General features: G+C 38.2%; 1 protein-coding gene across 4 annotated transcripts; it reads right to left on the reverse strand.

The window, feature by feature from the left end:
- Positions 1-1,802: 1,802 nt before the first annotated feature.
- Positions 1,803-27,188, reverse strand: GlcAT-I (Glucuronyltransferase I). Of its 4 annotated transcripts, none has more exons than XM_071692065.1 (8): positions 27,045-27,188; positions 18,382-18,579; positions 16,570-16,664; positions 13,565-13,695; positions 12,431-12,590; positions 11,895-12,044; positions 8,668-8,976; positions 1,803-6,451 (listed from the first exon to the last, which is right to left on the reverse strand). In XM_071692065.1, the coding sequence occupies exons 2-8, from the start codon at positions 18,476-18,478 to the stop codon at positions 6,353-6,355; spliced, it is 1,041 nt and encodes a 346-aa protein (XP_071548166.1). In that variant the 5' UTR covers positions 18,479-18,579; positions 27,045-27,188; the 3' UTR covers positions 1,803-6,352. The 4 variants fall into 4 exon arrangements, with proteins under 4 accessions (XP_071548166.1, XP_071548189.1, XP_071548170.1 ...); XM_071692088.1 differs by having other exon boundaries at positions 18,382-18,515; positions 27,045-27,167; XM_071692069.1 differs by having other exon boundaries at positions 27,010-27,147.
- Between the last annotated feature and the right edge of the window lie 211 nt (positions 27,189-27,399).

Consider the following 27,399-nt stretch of genomic DNA (forward strand, 5'->3'; position numbering starts at 1 on the left):
AAACCAAAGAGCAACTGTAGTTCTTAGGGCCAAATTTTGTGATAGTGAAAAAATATTATAGGGTGCATTCTTATGAAATCTCATGCTCTGGAGATAAATTTAATGATTTGGGTAAATTCCATAGTTTCTTAAACAACTTGGTGGTTATGGAATGTCTATTCGGAGTTTGGAAAAAATCTGATCATGTTTTGGAGGTGATATCAGTGTTCTTGTTAATGGCTTTGCTAGTCATGAGATCAAAATCTAGTTTTAGCAGAATACTGAAAATCTTTACATCCATCTCGAATTCTTTGGGCATGGCATAAGGGCATACCTGTCCTGACATTTATATTAAGTAAGCAACCCAAGCCAGTTTATTCCACCACCACAAATACCTTTTTCCCCCAGAGGTGACGTATGGGCATTTGTCCTTTAAATCCTTGCCACATGTCCATACATGCTGCTGTGCAACTGCTTGATTTGTTGACATCAGGCTAGGATCCCTAGCTTGAGTACCTATGTGAATTAATGTTATTCTTGCAGATATAGTTTTTGCAAGTTACCTTTCATATGAAATCAGTATTATCTTACCTATGATTTGATATACCAATATCAACTTGGCACATTGTAATAAGCTGCTAAAATATGTCAGTGTCTGTCATTAGTATACTGATTTTTATAAACACAATCAACTTGAATGATGCTTTGTGATTATATTGTCTGCTTGTAAGTAGTGTATTGATGTTATAGTATCTCTGATATTAATATGTTTTATATCCTCTTGTAGGCAGATGTGGGCTTGTAAATAATGCTGGGTTGTAGAAAGCAAAGTAGGCTTTTTTGTTTATATTCAGTCAGCTATGTGATGCCACTGTAAACTCAGGGACCATTTAACTCTTGTATTTTCTCCATGTAAATATTTGAGAATTTTTGCACCAGATTTTTAAAGTATAACAGAAGCTCATGATGAAAAGGGCAACAGAAAATGTGATAATTTGAATTTCATTTTTTGCTGGATAAATAATAACACTTTTTGGGAGATGGCACAAAATCTCATGAAACCATCCACAGGGTTAAAGCAAATTTTTTCCTCTCTGCAACAATTTAAGCTGTCATGGAAGCTTAAGTTTGTGGTTTTTGTGGTTAAGACATTACAGTACTTTAGATAATTTAAGTTTGTAATGGAAGCTTAAGTTGTGGTTTTAGTGGTTGACATTACAGTGCTTTAGATAATTTGTCATGGAAGCTTAAGTTTGTTGTTTTAGTGTTTAAGACATTACAGTTCTGTGGATAAATATAGCAAGACCAGAGAAAAACTAGCTAAACTGTCTGAATTTCGGTAGTGATTCTATTGATACACTCTAATTTTGATAGTACTCATAAAAGGTGGCACAGCTTTTAATAGACTTCGACGTACATTATAATATCCAGTTTTTTCCATTACTCTTCTTAAAACACTGGCAGTTTGTCTATCACTCAAGCTTTCATATTTTAGCACAGCCATTCCATCGTTACTGAAAACACTTTCCAAATATTGTTTTAAAACATTAGCATCCTCCATGTCAAATCATATTATCAATTAACTTTCAATTACCCAAAATATTGTAATTTTTATTGTGTACATGGCTCATTTCCTTTGCTCAAGACACTCAAAATCTTTTATTAGTTCTGCTAACAAACACTTGATAATCCACGGGTTAAAATATCATCAGCTTCAAATCCCTTGAAAATATTAATTATATATATCTCATCATGCTAACCCTCGTGTCTTTTTCCTAACGCTACCTCACTGACACGGAAAATGGGGATCAAGTATAATAAGATAATATTTATTTATTTATTGGCAGTTTGTCAGTCACTCAAGCTTTCATATTTTAGCATGCATTTTGCCATTCCATCCTTAGTGAAAGCACTTTCCAAATGTTGTTTTAAAACATTAGCATCCTCCATGTCAAATCATATTATCAATTGACTTTCAATTACCCAATATATTGTAACTTTTATTGTATACATGGCTCATTTCCTTTGCTCAAGACACTCAAAATGTTTTATTAGTTCTGCTAAAAACACTTGATAATCCACAGATTAAAATATCAGCTTCAAATCCCTCGAAAATATTAATTATATATGTCTCATCATGCTAACCCTCATCTATTTTTCCTAACGCTACCTCGCTGACACGGAAAATGGCGATCAAATATAATCAAATAATATTTCTTTATTTCATTGTACATAATCACTGTTTCCCACATCAGCAAGGTATATATTAAGGATATATGGTGTGGGAGGCAAGTTATTAGAAGCAGTGAAAAGTTTTTATCGAGGATGTAAGGCATGTGTACGTGTAGGAAGAGAGGAAAGTGATTGGTTCTCAGTGAATGTAGGTTTGCGGCAGGGGTGTGTGATGTCTCCATGGTTGCTTAATTTGTTTATGGATGGGGTTGTTAGGGAGGTGGATGCAGGGTTTTGGAAAGAGGGGCAAGTATGCAGTCTGTTGTGGATGAGAGAGCTTGGGAAGTAAGTCAGTTGTTATTCGCTGATGATACAGCGCTGGTGGCTGATTCATGTGAGAAACTGCAGAAGCTGGGGACTGAGTTTGGTAAAGTGTGTGAAAGAAGAAAGTTAAGAGTAAATGTGAATAAGAGCAAGGTAATTAGGTACAGTAGGGTTGAGGGTCAAGTCAATTGGGAGGTAAGTTTGAATGGAGAAAAACTGGAGGAAGTAAAGTGTTTTAGATATCTGGGAGTGGATCTGGCAGCGGATGGAACCATGGAAGCGGAAGTAGATCATAGGGTGGGGGAGGGGGCGAAAATCCTGGGAGCCTTGAAGAATGTGTGGAAGTCGAGAACATTATCTCGGAAAGCAAAAATGGGTATGTTTGAAGGAATAGTGGTTCCAACAATGTTGTATGGTTGCGAGGCGTGGGCTATGGATAGAGTTGTGCGCAGGAGGATGGATGTGCTGGAAATGAGATGTCTGAGGACAATGTGTGGTGTGAGGTGGTTTGATCGAGTAAGTAACGTAAGGGTAAGAGAGATGTGTGGAAATAAAGAGCGTGGTTGAGAGAGCAGAAGAGGGTGTTTTGAAATGGTTTGGGCACATGGAGAGAATGAGTGAGGAAAGATTGACCAAGAGGATATATGTGTCGGAGGTGGAGGGAATGAGGAGAAGTGGGAGACCAAATTGGAGGTGGAAAGATGGAGTGAAAAAGATTTTGAAAGAGATTTCTATCTTATCTGTAGTCTATAAACATAAAATAACTGAATGTAAAAAGTAAGTTGCTAGGTTTAATTCATGTAGTTGACAAGTGCTACGGCAGGTACATGAGGCTGCAAATCAAGATATGTATACTGAAGCAAGACCACTTACTCATTACATAATAAATACAGCCTATTACAATTAAGGAACAAAATTAAATTCTAAATATTATGACACCAAAACCTATAACTGGCAAGCTGAGGGTACCACCAATCTAACTCTTGTCTGAAAATCATTTTGAACTTTAGCCCCAAGACTAACTGTTAACAGGTGCCAGAATGTATTTTCAAGAACAAGCCATACAATGAAGTAGATGAATAAGAAACAGTCCTCTCAGCTCACCCACCTGTGCCTCAGAAAAATTTCCCTCAATGATACCTTGATTTTCTAACTCTAACAAAAGAGGAAAGAGAGAATGAGGCCAAGTGAGCATATTTCCACTAAGGATCAGTCCTCTGTTCTTAACGCTACTGCACTAATGCAGGTAATGGCCAATATGTATGAAAAAAAATGAACTGAAGGGATACTGCATAATCAAGCAGGTGGTCTGTATATATGGTGGTAGATATTTTTCCTGTTTTATAACTTGGCTAAAGTTTCTCATACTACCAAAAGTAAAATGAATATGATAAAGAGCCACTACACAAAAATTGTCAGTCACAATCAGAAAGATGGGAAACTTTCAACATGGGAACAGGAAAAGAATGAATTTTTGATATAATATTTGACACTGATATTCATATTTCACAATTCAAAGCCAAGGATTATCCCAAATATACAGCACATGATGTATCAAGCATGAGAAACTCATTCACTGAGACAAAAAATAACAAATGGAAATGCAAATTTTACACTCTGTATATACAAGGCAAGCAGCAGTCTTCTAGGCAGAGATATAATGTCAATGAATCACACAATAAATTCTAATACTTGGATAATGAAACATTATCCGGTCAGTGAACAGTAAACTGAAAATGAGTTATCAATGTCCTGAAAGAGAAAAAACACTTGTGCTGTTTTCCAAATAATCAAATTCAATCAAAAGAATCTGAATATGTTCCCAAATCTGAATGTTTTTCAAATATGACAAACACAATGGTCTGTGTATTTCAGTGTCTATACATAACTACTTTTTGTTGTAAATGAAAGACCATAGTCAAACAAATACATGCACACTAACATGCTGTCAGTGGTCTCAACCAGGGAACAGCAGTTAGAGAAAACCATTAAAAGGTCTATTGAGCTTGACTGTGGATATGGGGCTCTGGTTTTGGTGCAGTATTCATAACAGCTAAAGAGTGAATGTAAGTGAATAAGGCTTTTTCTTCATCTGTTCCTGTTGCTACCAACTAATGCCGGAAATGGTAAACATGCAAAAAAAAATCAGCCACAAACCAACCATAGCCCTAAACAGGAGTCATGAAAAATCTAAAATTGCATCCAGAATCATTTGTCTACCCACCCTTCATTGCCATCAGTATAAGCAATGTAAATGAATCATTAAAGAACTCTCCTGCTATTGGCACTGATAACATGTCCAACTTTCACAAAAAAAGCTACGGCCCATTTGCAATCCAAGCACTGAGTAATATCTTCAATTACTCAAGGCAACACAACAAAATCCCCAACATCTGGATACTTGTCAACAAAATACCAATCCTAAATCACTCAACACCCCCTCCTCCAACTGCCTGCCATCCTCAGTATCCAAAAATAGTTTACAAAAGAATCAAGCAAAACATCCCACTCTCATCCACAAGGCATGGCTTCAGGGTCAAACACTACCCTCTTACTACATAATGAGCTTACACAACTTATCCAAGATGGATTTAACCAATCACAACCCACCACATGCACGGCACTAATGGCCATAGACATCAACAATGCATTTAACATTCCACCAACACATCCTCACAAAAAATACATGACACTACCCTCTCCAACAATAACAAAATGTTTTTAGCAAACTTCACAGCCAGCTGCCTTGCCAGTCACTGAAAATGGCTTCTCAAAACACCTTAAACTCTCTAATGGAATTCGCTAAGGAACAGTTCTTTCTCCAACTTTTTTCAATCTCTTCCTACATGACCTCCCTTTACCTCAGCCAAATCTCAGCATGAAAGTCATTTCACATGCTGATAAACTCACTATCACATCACTACACCCTAACACTATAAAGGAGCATCATCAAACATACATCACTACATTACACAACTTCCACAACTGCTCACCAAGAGCAGAATGTATGCATCTCCAAATAAGCCTTAAACCACTCTTTTAACCTTAGACAGACATGAATCCAGCTCATACCCTCTAGTCATTTTCAATGGACAGTCTCTCCCAATGAACAAAAGAATAACCATTCTCGGCATCACATATGACACATGACATTCACTCCCCACACCAATAACATTAACACAATAGCAACAAACAAACTAAATGTCCTCAGATCTCTTAATAGCACCAGATTTGGACAAGGAAAAGAATCCCTCCACATCCTATACAAACAATTCATCTGCTCCACCATGCCTCAGCTGCAAAAAAAAAAAAAAAAAAGCAAATACTACAAAGCTGCAAACCACACAAAACAATGCACTTAAACAATCACTGGCCACCTAGTGACCATAAACAATCAACACTTTCAGAATGAAACAAAGATATTCCCAATACATTCCCATGTCAACATGTTTGGAACTCAATTCTATGCAACAGCACTAAAGCCATCCCATCCAAACCAATCTATAACTAACCACCAACCCCTTAGTAGAAATAAAAAGCTACCCCTGCCATACATCAGTACATCAGTAATTTCTACTCACAGATCTCCCACCCTACATCCAACAAATACAACCCATCAAAAACCACACTCCCAAGAAAAACAAGAATCATAATCTCATCACAACACAACAAATACTGTTTGGCCACATCCCAAGACCCTTCATGCCTAAAATGCAACCACCATAAAGACACCAAGCACTTATTATTCAATTGCCCTGCATTCACTGCACATAGATGCACACATATCACAAGATCACAATCCAAGATCACAGTTAAAAAAATATGTTGATTATGAACTCGGTTCAGAGCAATGAAATTTCAAAGAATACTGTGTATTCTATACTTCAATTCCCTCGTCTGTAGGTTTTCCTGCCCTCCTCAGTCTTTCCTCATGCTTCATATTTGCCTTCTCAGTTCTTGTATGCCATACATATACCTGAAAACATAACAGAAGATCCAGTTTTGTAGTACTCATAAAAAATGGGAGGGTAAAAACAAAATCAATGACAGCAAGTGGCTAAATATTAAAGAAAAACAAAAATTATCCAATTTTTGTGGCAGAATTGAAACAAGTAGGATGAGTAAGAAATGAAAATAAATATCATAAAGGTCACACTTATAGAGCTAACATGGAATTAACATAAATATATGTTTACTCATATAAGTAATTATTATTATACAATGCCAAGACAAATTCTATGGGACTCCTGAAGCTACAAAACTGCACTCCATACAGAAGCAGCACTCCTTTGGAGTGAGAAGGTCTTCAACAAAGCTGTACACCAGTCCCTCCTTAGCATCTGAGATCCATTCCTGGAAAACATACTTAGGGAAAAATCCTCATTTGGCTCCTTGCTCCATTCCTTCTTTTGGAAAGTATTACAGGAAGGGAGGATTCACAGCCACTTGCTCCTGCCCCTCTCAGTCACCTTCCACAACATGCAGGGAATATGTAGGCAGTATTTTCTCCCCTATCCACAGGGAAAGGTGTGCAAGGAAGAGAGTAAATTGGAAGGGTGTGGTATACTGGGGTCAACGTGATGTCAATGGATTGAACCACGGCACGTGAAGTGTCTGGGGTAAACCATGGAAAGGTGCCTCTTGGTTGCATTTTTTAACATACAGGGAATACATGGATAGCATTATTTCTCCCATATCCCCTATATATATAGAATGTATGCAACTCCAGAGGTCTTCAATTATATCCCATATCCTGAAGGGTCAATTGTTACCACTCAAGAAAAATGAAACTATTCTTGGCATTACATATGACACACATGGAATTCATTGCCCACACCACAAAGCAAAAATGGGTATGTTTGAAGGAATAGTAGTTCCAACAATGTTGTATGGTTGCGAGGCGTGGGCTATGGATAGAGTTGTGCGCAGGAGGATGGATGTGCTGGAAATGAGATGTTTGAGGACAATGTGTGGTGTGAGGTGGTTTGATCGAGTAAGTAACGTAAGGGTAAGAGAGATGTGTGGAAGTAAAAAGAGCGTGGTTGAGAGAGCAGAAGAGGGTGTTTTGAAATGGTTTGGGCACATGGAGAGAATGAGTGAGGAAAGATTGACCAAGAGGATATATGTGTCGGAGGTGGAGGGAACGAGGAGAAGAGGGAGACCAAATTGGAGGTGGAAAGATGGAGTGAAAAGGATTTTGTGTGATCGGGGCCTGAACTTGCAGGAGGGTGAAAGGAGGGCAAGGAATAGAGTGAATTGGAGCGATGTGGTATACAGGGGTTGACGTGCTGTCAGTGGATTGAATCAAGGCATGTGAAGCGTCCGGGGTAAACCATGGAAAGCTGTGTAGGTATGTATATTTGCGTGTGTGGACGTGTGTATGTACATGTGTATGGGGGGGGGTTGGGCCATTTCTTTTGTCTGTTTCCTTGCGCTACCTCGCAAACGCGGGAGACAGCGACAAAGTATATAAAAAAAAAAAAAAAAAAAAACCCACAAACATCAACATAAAAGCAACAAACAAACTAAACTGTTCATGAAAGATTGCCGGTCAATTAATTCACTCAATCCTAGAACTTTAATTCTTTTCTACAAGCCTTACTTTTAATGTAAACACTGGAATAACACTGACAAATTTGTCTGAAGAGTGATGATGATGTACAACAAACTTATTAAGTGGTGTAGCTATCCATTGGTAAGTTTTGGAACAGAAAAAACTGTAATCATGTTGTTTTAATGAGTTAGTTAATCATTCATGTTTCACAGTGATTTAATGAGTTAGTTAATCATTCATGTTATACAGTGACACTATTAGTCCACTGATGGGCTTGCTATTCAACCATGTGGTCCAACACAATTCATGGGTAGGAAAGTATTACTGCTGTATTTTCAGCTTACTTATCAGGCTGAAAGTCTTCAGCCAACCTGATGCATGTCCGATGTCTATTAAGTTCTCATGAATAACTATCCACTGGTCATTAAGAAAACATCTTAATTGTTTATACAAAGACTTTCCTTGAAAAAGGTGAGACAGCAGTGGCAGTTATGGTTTCTTTAAAGCTACACATGAATGGCTGAATGACTAAATTCAAGTACTTCTTGGAGGTCCTTTACAATACAGTAATTGATATAAGGCAAATTGTGATCTGTAAATAGATGCTAATTCTTTCAATAAAAGAGCTTTAAACTTACCATAGTGCAAAGTTCTGCTTTTGGCTCTAAGTTATTCAACTTTACTAGATTCCCTAAAAAATCTGATTCTAGAAAACCCCGTTGGGAGCTTAAGGAGAATTCAGCCTTTGATTTCTTCAAAAGCAATGCCAAATTTACAGCAAAACCAGCCATGTCTGTTGCAAATGGCCGGTTAGGCTTCCATCCTGTGAGCCAGCCTGTGACCTGATGACCTTCTCCTTTGGGGTGGACGCTCACTTGAGGACGCTCCACCATAACATCACCAACTAATCCCACAGGCCATACTGATACTGTTTGAGTGTGACGCATCTGTAGCATTGGAAAATCATTATTTTTCTAAAATACATGTTATACACAAACATACCACATTTTATCACAGTAAAAAATTCAGCTTTAAAGTGTTAAGGGTTCCTTTTGCACTGGATATCATACAATCAGAAAAATATTTATTTCTTTACTTGGGTAACATATAAACACTAAAGCAACTGCAGCTAACCTTTCCCTCCTGCAATTCCTTTTTCTCTCAGGAAAAAAGACATGTAACTTTAGAGGTGAAAGGTCTTGTCTATCGCAAGGTGAGCTGTTATCCAAAGAGAAAAACTAACTGCTTTTCCAACAATGCAATGTCTATCCAGAATAGAGGATTCAAATATACTTTGATCATGATTATGAGCCCTATTTTGAAGATGATTTTTTTTTTTTTTTTTTTTTTTATACTTTGTCGCTGTCTCCCGCGTTTGCGAGGTAGCGCAAGGAAACAGACGAAAGAAATGGCCCAACCCCCCCCCCCCCCCATACACATGTACATACACACGTCCACACACACAAATATACATACCTACACAGCTTTCCATGGTTTACCCCAGACGCTTCACATGCCTTGCTTCAATCCACTGACAGCACGTCAACCCCTGTATACCACATGACTCCAATTCACTCTATTCCTTGCCCTCCTTTCACCCTCCTGCATGTTCAGGCCCCGATCACACAAAATCTTTTTCACTCCATCTTTCCACCTCCAATTTGGTCTCCCTCTTCTCCTCGTTCCCTCCACCTCCGACACATATATCCTCTTGGTCAATCTCTCCTCACTCATTCTCTCCATGTGCCCAAACCATTTCAAAACACCCTCTTCTGCTCTCTCAACCACGCTCTTTTTATTTCCACACATCTCTCTTACCCTTACGTTACTTACTCGATCAAACCACCTCACACCACACATTGTCCTCAAACATCTCATTTCCAGCACATCCATCCTCCTGCGCACATCTCTATCCATAGCCCACGCCTCGCAACCATACAGCATTGTTGGAACCACTATTCCCTCAAACATACCCATTTTAGCTTTCCGAGATAATGTTCTCGACTTCCACACATTTTTCAAGGCTCCCAAAATTTTCGCCCCCTCCCCCACCCTATGATCCACTTCCGCTTCCATGGTTCCATCCGCTGACAGGTCCACTCCCAGATATCTAAAACACTTCACTTCCTCCAGTTTTTCTCCATTCAAACTCACCTCCCAATTGACTTGACCCTCACCCCTACTGTACCTAATAACCTTGCTCTTATTCACATTTACTCTCAACTTTCTTCTTCCACACACTTTACCAAACTCAGTCACCAGCTTCTGCAGTTTCTCACATGAATCAGCCACCAGCGCTGTATCATCAGCGAACAACAATTGACTCACTTCCCAAGCTCTCTCATCCCCAACAGACTTCATACTTGCCCCTCTTTCCAGGACTCTTGCATTTACCTCCTTTACAACCCCATCCATAAACAAATTAAACAACCATGGAGACATCACACACCCCTGCCGCAAACCTACATTCACTGAGAACCAATCACTTTCCTCTCTTCCTACACGTACACATGCCTTACATCCTCGATAAAAACTTTTCACTGCTTCTAACAACTTGCCTCCCACACCATATATTCTTAATACCTTCCACAGAGCATCTCTATCAACTCTATCATATGCCTTCTCCAGATCCATAAATGCTACATACAAATCCATTTGCTTTTCTAAGTATTTCTCACATACATTCTTCAAAGCAAACACCTGATCCACACATCCTCTACCACTTCTGAAACCGCACTGCTCTTCCCCAATCTGATGCTCTGTACATGCCTTCACCCTCTCAATCAATACCCTCCCATATAATTTACCAGGAATACTCAACAAACTTATACCTCTGTAATTTGAGCACTCACTCTTATCCCCTTTGCCTTTGTACAATGGCACTATGCACGCATTCCGCCAATCCTCAGGCACCTCACCATGAGTCATACATACATTAAATAACCTTACCAACCAGTCAACAATACAGTCACCCCCTTTCTTAATAAATTCCACTGCAATACCATCCAAACCTGCTGCCTTGCCGGCTTTCATCTTCCGCAAAGCTTTTACTACCTCTTCTCTGTTTACCAAATCATTTTCCCTAACCCTCTCACTTTGCACACCACCTCGACCAAAACACCCTATATCTGCCACTCTGTCATCAGACACATTCAACAAACCTTCAAAATACTCATTCCATCTCCTTCTCACATCACCGCTACTTGTTATCACCTCCCCATTTACGCCCTTCACTGAAGTTCCCATTTGCTCCCTTGTCTTACGCACCCTATTGAAGATGATATACCCACTTTTTGGTGGCATTACTTACCACTTAAAGGAAGACTATAATATTTTATTTTCTGACTGGTCATAAAGAAAGGTTTCTTATATGTGATCATAAATCAGTGATATAATATGCTTCTGATAACAAAAAGCAACTGTGAGTGATACAGGTGGCCTCCTAGTTCATCTTGGGAATAGGTCTGGGGATATCATGCCAGGTTAGCTAAAGAGTTATGAGTTCAATATGGCAAATTTGTGAAATAGAAGCTTGGCTAGCTGGGAATCAGAAAACATTAAAACAACATTCAGCTAACATTTAAATCTTTGATGCACCTCCAGTTTTTGCTAGGTGATAACTTTCCCAGTAAGAAGTGTCAGGTAATCCAGGGATCTGACAGTGACTGAACCAGTGAGCCAAATATCTGAATGGTGGAGCCCTGTTTTCATCAAAAGAACCAATCTTTTCAGTCCAAAAGGGTTTATGATAAAATTTTTGAAGTCATGAGTAACATCTACATACAAATGTATGGTAAAGCAAAATTACCTATTTATCCCTGAGAGCATGATTCTTTTCCAAAAACACTATATATACACACATTACCTCTTGAAACAATTCTATACTGTAAGTGTTGTCATCATCTGCAAAGTAGACCACTCCTCTTGGGTTACTTTCTTGCATGAACTTTCTTCGTAGCCATTTGATGCCTGCATTTCTCTGTAAAACTCCACGTGGTTTACGCCAATTTGGATCCTACAAAATTCACAAAACTTAATACAGTATAAAAAGTCAGAAGTCCAAAATACATAGGAAAGATCATTCCAGAAAGCAGTAAAATCCATGAAAAACAGAAGGGTAAGGACTTCATAAATTGTAAAGACCACAGGTTACACTACAGTAACACAGTCTGTCTAAAGAATTCTCATCAAATCCCCCTGTTCTTACCATTAAAAGCTCTTTTCATTTCATAAAACACCTTTGTAAACAAAAAGTCAGTCAACATTAATACATATCAATCAAAACATCTAACAAAGGTGACAAAAAAGATATCCATGCCTATACGGATTCATTTCACAGACTCAACAAATGTGTTTACACTGCCTGAAAGGGGTTTTGAAAGAAATATTTTGGTTGCTTACACTATCTTTCAATTTCCATTCATCTGGAGTTGGTTGATGCAGATGAGTATATGTCAGTCCAGAAGACTTTAAAAAATTTGATACCAATTGTGAGTTCTGTGATGCATCCTCAACCACAATCCAATGTAACGCTGGAACATGAAGGAAAACTGTCTTTAACCTGTTGGCAGAAAGTTTTCCCAATTTCAAAAATTTTACATATTATACAAACAATCAGATAACACATATGCAAAAGTACCTAAGGGCTTTCATCAAGAAATGGGTCATGAACTTATCTCATTTTTTTCATTTCCCATATTAGGGAGGTAGTGCCACAAAAGACAAAGAAATAGCCTCATTCATGCACATCCACACTCAAGTTGTAATGTAGAATCCATTGAAACCATAGTCCCCATCTACAACCAGGTACCACACACTTTTCCATGATTTCCCCTCACCACTTCATATGCCTTGGTTTAGCCTACTAACAGCAAGTAGCCCCCAGTATACCACAATACTCAAGTTCATTCTATCCTTTGCATGCCTTGTACCCTTCTGCATGTTCAGACCCAAACATTTAAAACTCCTTTCACTCCATCCTTCTACCTCCTTTTTTGGTTTTCCCTTTTTCTTGTTCCCTCCACTTTTTGCATGTGTTTCCTCCTAATTATACCTTCCTCATTCATCCTCTTCATATGTCCAACCACTCCAACACATTCCTTTAATAACTATACCCTTATTTTACCCAACCATTTCTTATTCAATCAACCCTCCTCACACCACATACTGTCCTGAAACATTTCATTTCCAACATACTCATCCTATTCTGTACCTTGTCATCTACAACCCATGCCTTACATCCATGAACATTTCTTTCAGTATGTGGTATAAATTTCCAGCAATCAAGATGATTAGGGTATACTGTGAAAGATTGTAAATTTCTCACATTAAAAAGGAAATTTTATTTGTAAAGTTTCACAGAAGTAGGCACTGGAAATGAAATAAGACAAAGCAGTTCATTACCTGCACTAAATACCACCATCAATGAAAGATGATACAAGGTACAAACAATACTAGAAGAAAAATACTTGAAAGCCATCCATTAATCAATATCAAAACACATTATGTAACACTAGATACTGTATGCTACTGTACCTTGTTAGTTCAGCTTTTTGAACAGGTCGAGCATATGTCGGAGTGATAACATATATAGTAGGCAACAGTACATCTGAGTATTCTCTCTCAGGTATTGAGTAGCTTTTGAGCACTGATCTCAGCAATCTAACCTGTGAACAGAGCAATTAGTTTCCTTTCAACTGTCAATATCCAAAAGGTGATTCTCCTATTGTTGCACCTGCATCCTAAAATCATCATCAATAATTCTGTACCCGTAAAATCTTATTCATATATTTCTTAATACATATCAGAAAATATCAATGCAGGCAAGGTGAAGATTTGTAAAGGTCTTTGGAAAAAAGGAAATATTATCATAAGAAGAGAGTACTGAGATTAGTTTGAGCTTGGAAAACAAACTTAAGAGAGGCAATAACCAGAGACTGAATGTAGAATGGCAAAAGCCGAGTGTAAATGAAGCTAGAGAAATGATTGAGGAATGGGAGGAATTTTGGAAAGCAGTACAGGCATGTGCAAGAGATGCATGTAGCATGCAAACAGTGAGAGGTGGGCAGATGAGAAAGAGTAAGGGTAGTGAGCCATAAGTTGAAGAAGTAAAGTTCCTAGTAAATGAGAAAAGAGAGGCATTAAGGCAGTACTTACAAGGACAGAGGGCACAGGACTGGGAAATGTTTGTTTAAGAAAAAGTGATGGGAGACCAACAGGAAGGTGAAGGGGGTGAAAAAGAGGGCAGAGTTGTGGTTAACAAGTATCAGTATACTTTCGGGAGAATAAGATGTTTTGGAGGGAAACTAGTAATGTACAAAAAACAAGAGAACAAATGAGAACATCAACGAAGGAAGTAAAGGGGTAAATGGTTCCAGGTAGTGATGTCGTTAGGAGGAGATAGAGTATTTTGATGAACTGTTGAATGTGTTTGATGACAAGGTAGAAGGTATAAGGTGTTTGGGTTGGGGGGTGGTATGAGAAATGAGAGATTCATGGAGAGTGGTTTGGTGAAGAGAGAAGAAGTGGTGAAAGTCTTAAGTAAGATGAAATGTGGCAAGGTGGCTGCAGTGGATGGTACTGCAGTTGAAATTCTTCAGAAAGGGGATGAGTGTGTTGTTGATTGGTTAGTTACAATTTTCAACGTATGTATGACTCATGATGAAGTGCCTAATAATAATGACTGCTCAAATAATGTTTTAAAAAAGTGCATGTTTCTTATCAACAGGAAACATCATCATGTGATCACATCAGGATTACTTGAGATACCTAAATGATACAATAGCATCTTATAGTTCTTTTATCATCTGTAAGAATTAATATCAATCTTACAAGGCAAAGAAGCATTTCCTTCAATTCAAATGAAATAAGAGTAAAATCTTGTTATCAACTCACAAAAACTCTGTACCCATTCTATAAGCGGTCTTTTTCATATATAACCCCAGGACTCCTTTTATGAGGATTCTGCAGCTCTAAGGATACACTACAATCAATCATCAAAAAGAAAATAATGGATTCCTTTAGAATAAGTTCAACAAAATTGAACTCCCTTTGTCCACTGACAATGATACAACCTTGCTATAGGTGACTCTTCAACTGCAGTGTAATCTAATACAGACAGTGTCCAGTAATAGAATGCTGTCTTTAACTTTAGATAAACAGGTATACCAGTCTGTCTGCTAAGACACATATGTACAGAATACACAACACTCATCTTCCTAACTGACACTAGATTACAACAAAAAACCTTTTGAGCTAGTGCTACATTAATAATCTAACTCACCCTATGGCTACAAGAAAACCCTGTTACCAATGAGTATGCAAAAAACTTGGGAAAAATACTCTAAAAAGCAGATCATATTCTTATACAGTTAGTGTTCTGTATGGAGAGAGAAATTCAAATAATGATGAAATACATCTTCATCTACTTTTGTTTTGCAGTGGTGGAGTGAATAGATTCAATAAATGATGCAAAAAAAATTAAAAACATTATGTTCTTACAAGATGAAATATATACATACATGTGTATAAAAAATAATAAAAAACTTTATCTACTTTTGATTTACCATGGCACACTATTCAAAACAGTTGTGCAGAAGTCTTGTTTCGCAATGTATTTCACATTTGTTCGCTAATTTACAAAGGACGTATGTCACAGACTAAGGGGTATTTGCTCTATGCATCATATGACTTACCATGAAGCTATGGCTCCATACATCATATTGCATTTCATTGACTCCCATAATCATTTAAATTCCCAAACTGATGTTTGCATACACCATTTATCCATAGATGTCACTAGCAGTCTATAGCCACTGATGGAAAAAGTGTGATGCATTTCAGTTACCCCCAGATCACCAAAGAGACTGCACTTATGTAACCTGGGCATCAAGCCATAAATCGACTCATGTTGTAGTTAGTTTCAGAATAAAAGGAACAATTTCTATGGCGTTTGTTGATGTTTCTGGTAAAAAGAAAATTCTGTTCCTCTGTTCATGTAAATAAACTTTTGTCTGTGTAAATAACATGTAATCACATGAATAGCACGTATATGTAAAAGACATGTAAAAATGTGTATCTAGATGTGAGCTCAAGCCTTGAAAAGTAACCATACAGTGTGTAATATGATTAAGTTTATATAGAAATTGCAACTGGAAAGAACCATGACTACTGTACACTTATATAGATAAGGAACATCCAATGTCACTGGCCCAGGTCCTCCCCAACCATTCAACACACTTCCACACCAACACAGACAAAAGTAGTGCTTTTTGGGTACTTTGTTGATAAAGCACAATAGACATATTCTTAAGTTAAAAAAAAAGAATTTTTTTGTGCATGGGTAATAATTTCTGCATCAGAAGGTCTTCTCCACAGTACATAATAACATTCATAACATGTGGTCTTTGAATAAAGTATCTTAAAAACGTTTTACAGTAACAAGGTAGAGCTCATGGATTCAAATATACAGAGAATATTTCATACAACAATTACAGTACTGTGAAGGCTGCTTATAGGAGATGATATCCTTCATAACTCACTTGTCTCTGCAAGGCAAATACCTCCTTCATAGTGCTTCTTGACTGGTCATCTACTGAGTCTAACACAGAGGAACTTGAAAACTGATGGAACACTCCTGTATATGACAAAGAGGAATAAGTACAGTATCACTGTTTGGTATTATGAAGTATAATACACTCAAGCAAACCTATCAGTGCAACAAAACCAGTCTAACCCTTTCAGTCCTACACTCATATCTCATACACTTTGGACCAGAATCCTGCATACGTACAGGATACACGCCAGTGTTTCCTGCCTCATTTCAGATCTCCTGTATTTGCCATAAGTCAGATACTACATGTCAACAAAAATAACAATGCAACCTCAGAAATTTCTTCGCAGTCAGTTACCCAACAAACACCGTGTTGGAAGTACACTCACTTCAGTGTGCATCTGGCAGTTACAAGAATGCTTCCCTTGCTCTTGCAACCATAAACATAAACACTCAGTGCCTTGGGAAGAATCTTATGCAATCTTAATGGAAATAAGTAATTTAAAACATAAACACATTGCCTTGGGAAGAATCTGATGAAATTTTAAAGGAAATAAGTAATTTAGAGGAATAAGATAATGATGATTACTGATGACAGTTAAGTGACATAAGCATTCACAAACTATCATACTTCTAAAGATAATTAAAGGCATTACAGCTACTTGTGAAGCTCTGCTTCCTAATGCATAAGAACTTCTTTCTTTTCCTTATTTCGAATATTTGAAAAAATCTAGGCTACAAGGAAAACAAAATAAATATTAGCTTAGGATTGAATGGTTAAAATATAGTGAAACTAAGTTTTTGAGAAAATCACAAATATAGAGCCAATGTGCCTTTTCTTTAGCAAACATGGTGAAAGCCCCAGTAAAGAAAACAGGGTAATGCTACTCAAAAAGAAGTAAAGGACAGAAATTTACTAGATATGATATGTCTGAGGATGATATACAGTGTGAGGTGGGTTCATTACATAAGTAAAGACTGACTGTAAGGTAAACATTTGATAGTAAGCAAAGTCTGATTGAAAGAGCTGACCAGGGGGTGTTGAAATGGTTCAGACACATGGAGAGGATGAGCAAACAGAGGCTGACTTAAGAGGTTCTACACAGCAGAAGTGGAGGAATATATGGAGATGAAGTAACAAAGAAGGAGATGGATGGATGAAGAGGATGAGACACTGAGGCCTGAAAACTTAGAAAGGTGAAAGGCATACCCAGGATAGAATGAACTGGATCAATAGGGTAAACAAGGGTGTCATGCAGGTCAGTGGGCTGAACCAAAGCATATAAAGATGTCAAAGTAAACAATGAAATACTCTATTGAGCATTGCTATGGAGAGTAGGATCTGGTTTCAATACATTATATAAGACATGTAAATAATAAATGTATGCAAAATTAGGCCATTTTCAATCATTCCTGATGCTAAGTCACTAAGGTTGGAGCAGCAAGTAAGTAAATAATAAACTCTTTACAATTTATAACATATATATGATCTCAATAGCCTGAGGTGAAAGTCAAGATCACACCAGTCTTATGAAAGCAGGGGCAGCAGTCAATTTGGTCAACAAATCTCCATTACAAAAGAGTGAACAAATGAGTGACAAATTCTTCTCTGATTACACGCAAACAAAAGTAAAGAGATCTTAATAAGTAATTTCAATTCATTCAAATACCTTCTAAATATAACTGGAAAACTGCTAATTTTCATTTCTACGGGTTACTGTATATGCACTTATTCATGCAATACCTGAATTTTAGTTCTCTCCTTTCTTCCTTTCATTCATCCACAATATTAATGACATACCTTCATAGTAGCCAATAATGAGAAGGAGAAGAATAGCTAGGTATGGCCACCACTTCCTTGCTCGTCTTTTCAGAAAATATAGGTTAAAATACACCATGATGCTTCTTCAAGATTCAAAAACTCATGCGTTCAATCTGCAACATCATCACATGTTTAGCAGATATTGTCTATTGTTCTGTGTGCATCCAAGCATCCATTCTGAAAATGAAATGATGTATGTTATCTAGAAGTGATAATTACAGTACTACACGGTATATCATCTCGGGATCTATTTTGAAAATTTACAAGGAACCTAAAATCTAAAAAATTATCACTGTCTAAATGACTGCATATAAACAAAAAGTTCCTGTCATTATAATTTTGACCTGAAAGATCTTTTTAGCAGATTCTCAAGACAAAAGATTAGTGACATTAATAATTAAACAATTTTATCAACATATTCTAATTTCATCATTTCTTAGCTAATGCATAAAAATCTGAAAGAAGGACAGGGCTTCAAAACTTTAAAGTCTTCTCCTTTACTTTTACTAAGAGGATTGAAATTAGAAAAGTGTAGTTTAAAAGAACTCCGTATCCTTAGAATTAACAATTCATGGCTTCTGGCTTTTGATCATCCTAACATAAAGAAAAGCAGAACTAATCCTGGGTTACATTACGTTGTTTTGCAAATTTTTCTCAACCCCACATTCTTCCTCCTCTCCAAGTTATGTTGGTAAAGATAGAACATCTTATGATAGCAATGATCATTAGATAGCAAGTGCAGCTATCAAATATCTTATAATTTCTTCCAGCACTAATATCAGTGCAACTCATCATATAACAAACTTTTTGTAACAAAACTTTGTCTAATCTCTTGACTTTCTCTTATTAAATAAGAATATGAAAGTGGTTATAATGTATCTCAGAGGCCTTACACCGACAAAATTTGCAACAAACTTTTCTTTCATTTAGTAAAATATATCTGGACTTGCACATCCATGTTTGAAGTCGTTCTCTTTTTTGGAAATTCTACAATTCAAGAATAAGACGACTATTTAGCAGGACTATTCCACCTGCAGCGATTTTTTCAAACATTAATTTTCTATTAAGCATCTTGGGCTGAGGTTCTGATTCTTTAGTAAAATCACAAATGAAGATGAAAAGAATGTATTTTTAAAGTGACTGTTACAAGTGGAACAAAGTTCTATCAGTTATAATAATTCCACTGATATGATCGTCTGCTGTCGCTGTCTGCTGTTGCTGTCGTCTGCATTATACAAATACAGTCCGGTGAAAAAAATGAAAATCTATGGACAACTCTGGGTATTTTGCTTATGATTGTAGTGTGGAACACATGTCGAATATGAATGCTTCAACATTTAACGTCAAGGTCTCTGATTCCCTAACAATATTCAGGCAATAACCATTTTCTGAAGGGTGTAATCCTCCATGATGGCCAGTCGTATCCTGTTGTCTGTGAGGCAAGACCGAGAGAATTCTATAACCTACAGTGCCGACAGCGTTCATCATGATTTACCGAGGTATAATTTGAGAGTACCATCATCATGTTCTCCCGTGTGTCAAGTGTAACACTGTCATTAAAAAACCCCCCGTTAGGTGTGATTAAATGAGTTACTGCAGATTTACATGCGTAAGTGCTTACCAAACGTGGAGTCTTGCCGCAGTCGACGAGGGTCATGGTGGGGATCCTCACCTCTCACTGCCATCACAGAAGCAAGGAGTGGCTGGTGCTCGGTTCCGCTACTCACGTGAAGTTGAAGAAATCGCTCATCAGCTGGAAGGTCTCGCCCATGAAGCCACCGATGGTGACCCCCCCGCCCTTGAGGGGTCTGTTGTTGGTGAAGGGCTGCCACTGTGGACGGAGACACACACAGACGACGCACGAGGTAAAACAAGAACAGACGTCTGGACAGCTGAAAACAATCCTCAGGCTGCCGCAACGTCTTCAGCAACCCGGAATTATTCCCTGAAACAACGCTTGGAAGGAGGCAGAAGTGATATTGTGACAGTGATTGTGTCAGCGTCGCGTCGCCTCGCCGCAGTGTATCGAGACAGACTTCCCCAGAACTTTTTAAAGGGGAAGTAAATGTTTACAGTTGTGTTACTGGAGTGATAGTTTTCATGCATGGTGTTTTGACAAGAAAATAGTGAAGTTGGAGAAAAATGTAGCTTAGACATTGAAGCTTATTGATTCAGTGGTGAAATTGATGAGAACTGCTATTGACGTTTGTGTGAATAAATTGTACATTTCCTTTTCCATAGCCAGAGGTTGAACCATTATGTGACGTTCATTTTTTCATTCATTTCAAGCTAAAAGTTTGTTTTCTAAATTGTTTCTTACATTTTTCATATGTATATATATGTATGTGTGTGTGTGTGTGTGTGTGTGTGTGCGTGTGTGTTTATATATGTATATTATCCCTGGGGATAGGGGTGAAAGAATACTTCCCACGTATTCCTCGCGTGTCGTAGAAAGCGACTAGAGGGGACGGGAGCGGGGGGCCGGAAATCCTCCCCTCCTTGTATTAACTTTCTAAAATGGGAAACAGAAGAAGGAGTCACGCGGGGAGTGCTCATCCTCCTCGAAGGCTCAGAGTGGGGTGCCTAAATGTGTGTGGATGTAACCAAGATGTGAAAAAAGGAGAGATAGGTAGTATGTTTGAGGAAAGGAACCTGGATGTTTTGGCTCTGAGTGAAACGAAGCTCAAGGGTAAAGGGGAAGAGTGGTTTGGAAATGTCTGGGGAGTGAAGTCAGGGGTTAGTGAGAGGACAAGAGCAAGGGAAGGAGTAGCAATACTCCTGAAACAGGAGTTGTGGGAGTATGTCATAGAATGTAAGAAAGTAAATTCTCGATTAATATGGGTAAAACTGAAAGTTGATGGAGAGAGGTGGGTGATTATTGGTGCATATGCACCTGGGCATGAGAAGAAAGATCATGAGAGGCAAGTGTTTTGGGAACAGCTAAATGAGTGTGTTAGCGGTTTTGATGCACGAGACCGGGTTATAGTGATGGGTGATTTGAATGCAAAGGTGAGTAATGTGGCAGTTGAGGGAATAATTGGTATGCATGGGGTGTTCAGTGTTGTAAATGGAAATGGTGAAGAGCTTGTAGATTTATGTGCTGAAAAAGGACTGATGATCGGGAATACCTGGTTTAAAAAGCGAGATATACATAAGTATACTTATGTAAGTAGGAGAGATGGCCAGAGAGCGTTATTGGATTACGTGTTAATGGACAGGCGTGCGAAAGAGAGACTTCTGGATGTCAATGTGCTGAGAGGTGCAACTGGAGGGATGTCTGATCATTATCTTGTGGAGGCCAAGGTGAAGATTAGTATGGGTTTTCAGAAAAGAAGAGTGAATGTTGGGGTGAAGAAGGTGGTGAGAGTAAGTGAGCTTGGGAAGGAGACCTGTGTGAAGAAGTATCAAGAGAGACTGTGTACAGAATGGAAAAAGGTGAGAACAATGGAAGTAAGGGGAGTGGGGGAGGAATGGGATGTATTTAGGGAATCAGTGATGGATTGCGCAAAAGATGCTTGTGGCATGAGAAGAGTGGGAGGTGGGCTGTTTAGAAAGGGTAGTGAGTGGTGGGATGAAGAAGTAAGAGTATTAGTGAAAGAGAAGAGAGAGGCATTTGGACGATTTTTGCAGGGAAAAAATGCAATTGAGTGGGAGAAGTATAAAAGAAAGAGACAGGAGGTCAAGAGAAAGGTGCAAGAGGTGAAAAAAAGGGCAAATGAGAGTTGGGGTGAGAGACTATCAGTAAATTTTAGGGAGAATAAAAAGATGTTCTGGAAGGAGGTAAATAGGGTGCGTAAGACAAGGGAGCAAATGGGAACTTCAGTGAAGGGCGTAAATGGGGAGGTGATAACAAGTAGTGGTGATGTGAGAAGGAGATGGAATGAGTATTTTGAAGGTTTGTTGAATGTGTCTGATGACAGAGTGGCAGATATAGGGTGTTTGGGTCGAGGTGGTGTGCAAAGTGAGAGGGTTAGGGAAAATGATTTGGTAAACAGAGAAGAGGTAGTAAAAGCTTTGCGGAAGATGAAAGCCGGCAAGGCAGCAGGTTTGGATGGTATTGCAGTGGAATTTATTAAAAAAGGGGGTGACTGTATTGTTGACTGGTTGGTAAGGTTATTTAATGTATGTATGACTCATGGTGAGGTGCCTGAGGATTGGCGGAATGCTTGCATAGTGCCATTGTACAAAGGCAAAGGGGATAAGAGTGAGTGCTCAAATTACAGAGGTATAAGTTTGTTGAGTATTCCTGGTAAATTATATGGGAGGGTATTGATTGAGAGGGTGAAGGCATGTACAGAGCATCAGATTGGGGAAGAGCAGTGTGGTTTCAGAAGTGGTAGAGGATGTGTGGATCAGGTGTTTGCTTTGAAGAATGTATGTGAGAAATACTTAGAAAAGCAAATGGATTTGTATGTAGCATTTATGGATCTGGAGAAGGCATATGATAGAGTTGATAGAGATGCTCTGTGGAAGGTATTAAGAATATATGGTGTGGGAGGAAAGTTGTTAGAAGCAGTGAAAAGTTTTTATCGAGGATGTAAGGCATGTGTACGTGTAGGAAGAGAGGAAAGTGATTGGTTCTCAGTGAATGTAGGTTTGCGGCAGGGGTGTGTGATGTCTCCATGGTTGTTTAATTTGTTTATGGATGGGGTTGTTAGGGAGGTAAATGCAAGAGTTTTGGAAAGAGGGGCAAGTATGAAGTCTGTTGGGGATGAGAGAGCTTGGGAAGTGAGTCAGTTGTTGTTCGCTGATGATACAGCGCTGGTGGCGGATTCATGTGAGAAACTGCAGAAGCTGGTGACGGAGTTTGGTAAAGTGTGTGGAAGAAGAAAGTTAAGAGTAAATGTCAATAAGAGCAAGGTTATTAGGTACAGTAGGGTTGAGGGTCAAGTCAATTGGGAGGTGAGTTTGAATGGTGAGAGGCTGGAGGAAGTGAAGTGTTTTAGATATCTGGGAGTGGATCTGTCAGCGGATGGAACCATGGAAGCGGAAGTGGATCATAGGGTGGGGGAGGGGGCGAAAATTTTGGGAGCCTTGAAAAATGTGTGGAAGTCGAGAACATTATCCCGGAAAGCAAAAATGGGTATGTTTGAAGGAATAGTAGTTCCAACAATGTTGTATGGTTGCGAGGCGTGGGCTATGGATAGAGTTGTGCGTAGGAGGATGGATGTGCTGGAAATGAGATGTTTGAGGACAATGTGTGGTGTGAGGTGGTTTGATCGAGTAAGTAACGTAAGGGTAAGAGAGATGTGTGGAAATAAAAAGAGCGTGGTTGAGAGAGCAGAAGAGGGTGTTTTGAAGTGGTTTGGGCACATGGAGAGAATGAGTGAGGAAAGATTGACCAAGAGGATATATGTGTCGGAGGTGGAGGGAACGAGGAGAAGAGGGAGACCAAATTGGAGGTGGAAAGATGGAGTGAAAAGGATTTTGTGTGATCGGGGCCTGAACATGCAGGAGGGTGAAAGGAGGGCAAGGAATAGAGTGAATTGGAGCGATGTGGTATACAGGGGTTGACGTGCTGTCAGTGGATTGAATCAAGGCATGTGAAGCGTCTGGGGTAAACCATGGAAAGCTGTGTAGGTATGAATATTTGCGTGTGTGGACGTGTGTATGTACATGTGTATGGGGGGGGGGGGGGGTTGGGCCATTTCTTTCGTCTGTTTCCTTGCGCTACCTCGCAAACGCGGGAGACAGCGACAAAGTATAAAAAAAAAAAAAAAAAAAAAATGATCTTTGTCCATAAAGCTATATTAAAATCCCCAAAGCCCTACAGTAAAAAATATTACCCTTTTTTTTTTAAATAAAGTTATGTCAAGATCTCTTGTGCTGGTCTTGCTTTTCTTCATTCTAGCTTAACAGGGGCAAAGAATATTCCAAATTTCATGTCAAGATCCTCTGTGCTCATTTTGCTTTTCTCCATTCTGGCTTAACAGGGGCAAAACGTATTCCAAATCTAAATACATCTGAAAGACTTTACTCTCAAAATGAAACAAGTGCTTTGATATGACTTTAATCAAAATGAATATGTGAATGAGTGTGTGCCCCTATAATTGCACCACAAACATCTTTTTTACCAGCCCATCATGAACTATAACTTACAAATGTTACAAACATAAGTCAAATATATATAAAGGATACTGAGCTTAATGCTTCTGGGATTCCAATGCGAAACTTTCCTACAAAATAATTTAGTGTTAATGAGAATTATGGGAACTGTAATCCTTGGTACTTACTATTATCCATCAATTCAACCCTACATTTTCCTTGGCTAGGTGACAATAGGACAGGTTTTCAATTTCCAACTTGTTATTCCATTTTCTGTACAAATAGTCCAAATCATCATCTATAAAAGTTTCATACCAAAACTCACAAGGAAAAATTCCAGCTAATGACTGACAGTTGTTATGGTGTACCATAGAAACCAAAATAAAACTGCAGGCATGATTTTATCATCTTTGTTTATTCTATAATACTGAGCTCTGAAGGAGTGGGCTATCAAAACATGGAAATGATTAATAAAAAAAAGCATGTAAAACACTTCTAGAAATGAAGAGAACCAAAGGCAATTGCAAGTGACTTTGCCTATCATATGAAATGTTCTACAGCAAAAACTTATGGTGAAAAATGTAACTTGTAAATATTTCACTAGGAAATATTTGTGCACATGTAAATGCAAGCCACACTAACATTAGATGTAAATATGAGAATAAGACAATAATTTTCAAATATCATCAAAGATAGGTTACAAATTGCCACATGGTTAAGTTTAATGCCTCCATGACCCAGATCCTACACATCTATCTCAAAAATTCCTCAAAACTTTCCTCACTCCTTTGACAGTTCTGTAATACCACCTATTGACTCAATGATCATACTTGGTATTACTGCAACATCTATGCTCTCTTGGACACCCCAAATTACAAAGACAGCTAAGTCTACCTCTAAGAAACTGGAAGCCCTGTTTAGATGTTAAAACTGTTTTTCTTCTGAAAAGTTGCTACATTTTTACAAAGGATTGATCTGTCCTTGTATGGAGTACTACTCTCACATCTGGGGTGGTTCTAGCTCTGCATCTTTACCTGACGGAGTCAAAATGGATCTGATTAATAAACTCTCCCAGGCTAACTTCAAAACTTAACCCACTTGCCTGACATCACAATGTTAATTCTCTTTCCCTCTTCCAAAGGTATTACTCTGGTTTTTGTTCCCGAGAGCTAGCTGCTTGTGTGGCCCACACCACTATGTAGACCATGTAATACTCGACAAGCTCCTGCATCACATCTTTACTGTGTGGCCATTGGCAACTCACCCTCATTTTCATAACTATTTCTTTCCCTACACCTCGAAGCTTTGGATCTCCATCCTCTCATGTTCTTCCAGTAACTATGACCTGGCATATTTTAAAAGACAGGCTTTTGAATCACTGCAAAATTCATAAATGATTTCTCTTGTCTCTTCTTTTTCCCTTTCACAATCATTTCTGTATTTCAAATAAAGTACGACTTTTGTCCATGACTGGAGCATCCACCATGAAATAAAAGCTATATGAAGTCAGGTTAGGTTTTCTTAACTCTTGATTTTCTAACATTTTTCACTTACTTTAACATTAACGAACCCCATAATATCTATGATCTTCTACTACTAACAAACTATTTCAATATCACAGAACAAAAAGAAAATATCCATGTCATGCTCCACCGGTCTCACTATATTCTCCACATAGTTCTCTAAAGCATCACAGCCCACAATGTCAGTGAAATTTCAAAGCTAATTCTGATGTTCGAAAATGGAATTTTACCACCCACAGTATCAAGTACTGGACCTTTTCCTTTATCTTTACTGATGAGAACATAGTCATTTACTTGCAAAATACATAGCCAGTGGTTACTTTGCCAATAAATCAGCATTACTGTGTCAAACAGTACCGAGCATTTATTTTTCATCTTTCTCTTGCACCACTTTGTTACTGCAATTATCAAAATCTTTTTATCCGTTTTTGCAATATCAAGAGTCAAATGAATAACTCTTCTGATTATTGTAAATACAAGTTTCAGTTTCACTATGTTAAGGGGGATTTATCAGAGTTCTCACCCATAAACATCTTGAGAAGCATAGAAAGTGAGTTTGCATTGGTTAAACCAATCATCCTTACCTACCCTCCAACTTGGGAGTTCTGCCCCCCGATCCCCCAACTCAAACGTACATTATAACCTAAACATGGAGGATAATTAAAAAAAAAAAAAAAAAAAAGGCTGAACGAGACGACTGATATTTCTATTCATAAATACAGCGGCATGATACCATATGACCCGTTTGTTCCTACATTCTAACATAGCCAGACGCAATAAAGCTGTTTCCCATATCGAAGCGCAGGGAAAACATTAGGCCTATACTGTTAAGCCAGTCAACCCTACACGAACCTAAACCAGGGAGCTACGCCCACCATCCCCGGCCCTAAACTTCCTGAAATCTAACCATAGCCTACGTCATCGTAACCCATAAATGGACGATAATTCAAATCAATCCAATACTAGAGCTGTACGTTTGATCTATCAGTCCCGAAATATGTGAATTTTGTTGAAAATTTATCAAATACGTAAATGTTACCTTTAATTAATCAGATAGGTAATGACAGTACGTACATCATATCTGTATGAGTCCACAGCTTGTAGTGTATTCTTTTTCCGGCATAACTGTGTACTTTACTTAATGTTTTATAGATGAGTTTCCATTGTGTTTTGTTTATGTCTCTGCCTGCAAATCAGCTGATGTGCAAGATATTTGATGATATTTCATGAACAACACCCTTGGCTCCTTTATACAAGACAATTCTCCCATATCATATTAATCTACTTTTTTCTCTCTTGTATCTAATATAACCGTATAATAGGTTGAATATCAACGTCTTTGTTTTACATTTAGGAAACTCGGCATAAGCCCGGCTATTTTAGACTCTACCTAACTATTTTGTTTACATTATTTTTGCTCATGGCGAAG

This window comes from Panulirus ornatus, chromosome 4, assembly GCF_036320965.1.
Source record: "Panulirus ornatus isolate Po-2019 chromosome 4, ASM3632096v1, whole genome shotgun sequence".
NCBI lineage: Eukaryota > Metazoa > Arthropoda > Malacostraca > Decapoda > Palinuridae > Panulirus > Panulirus ornatus.

Coding starts and splice junctions, on each gene's coding strand:
- GlcAT-I (XM_071692065.1), bottom strand. CDS start 18,478: ATGGTGTATTTTAACCTATATTTTCTGAAAAGACGAGCAAGGAAGTGG. Junction 16,665..18,381: donor CATTATTGGCTACTATGAAG/GTATGTCATTAA, acceptor TGTCATATACAG/GAGTGTTCCATCAGTTTTCA. Junction 12,045..12,430: donor AATGGAAATTGAAAGATAGT/GTAAGCAACCAA, acceptor TGAATTTTGTAG/GATCCAAATTGGCGTAAACC.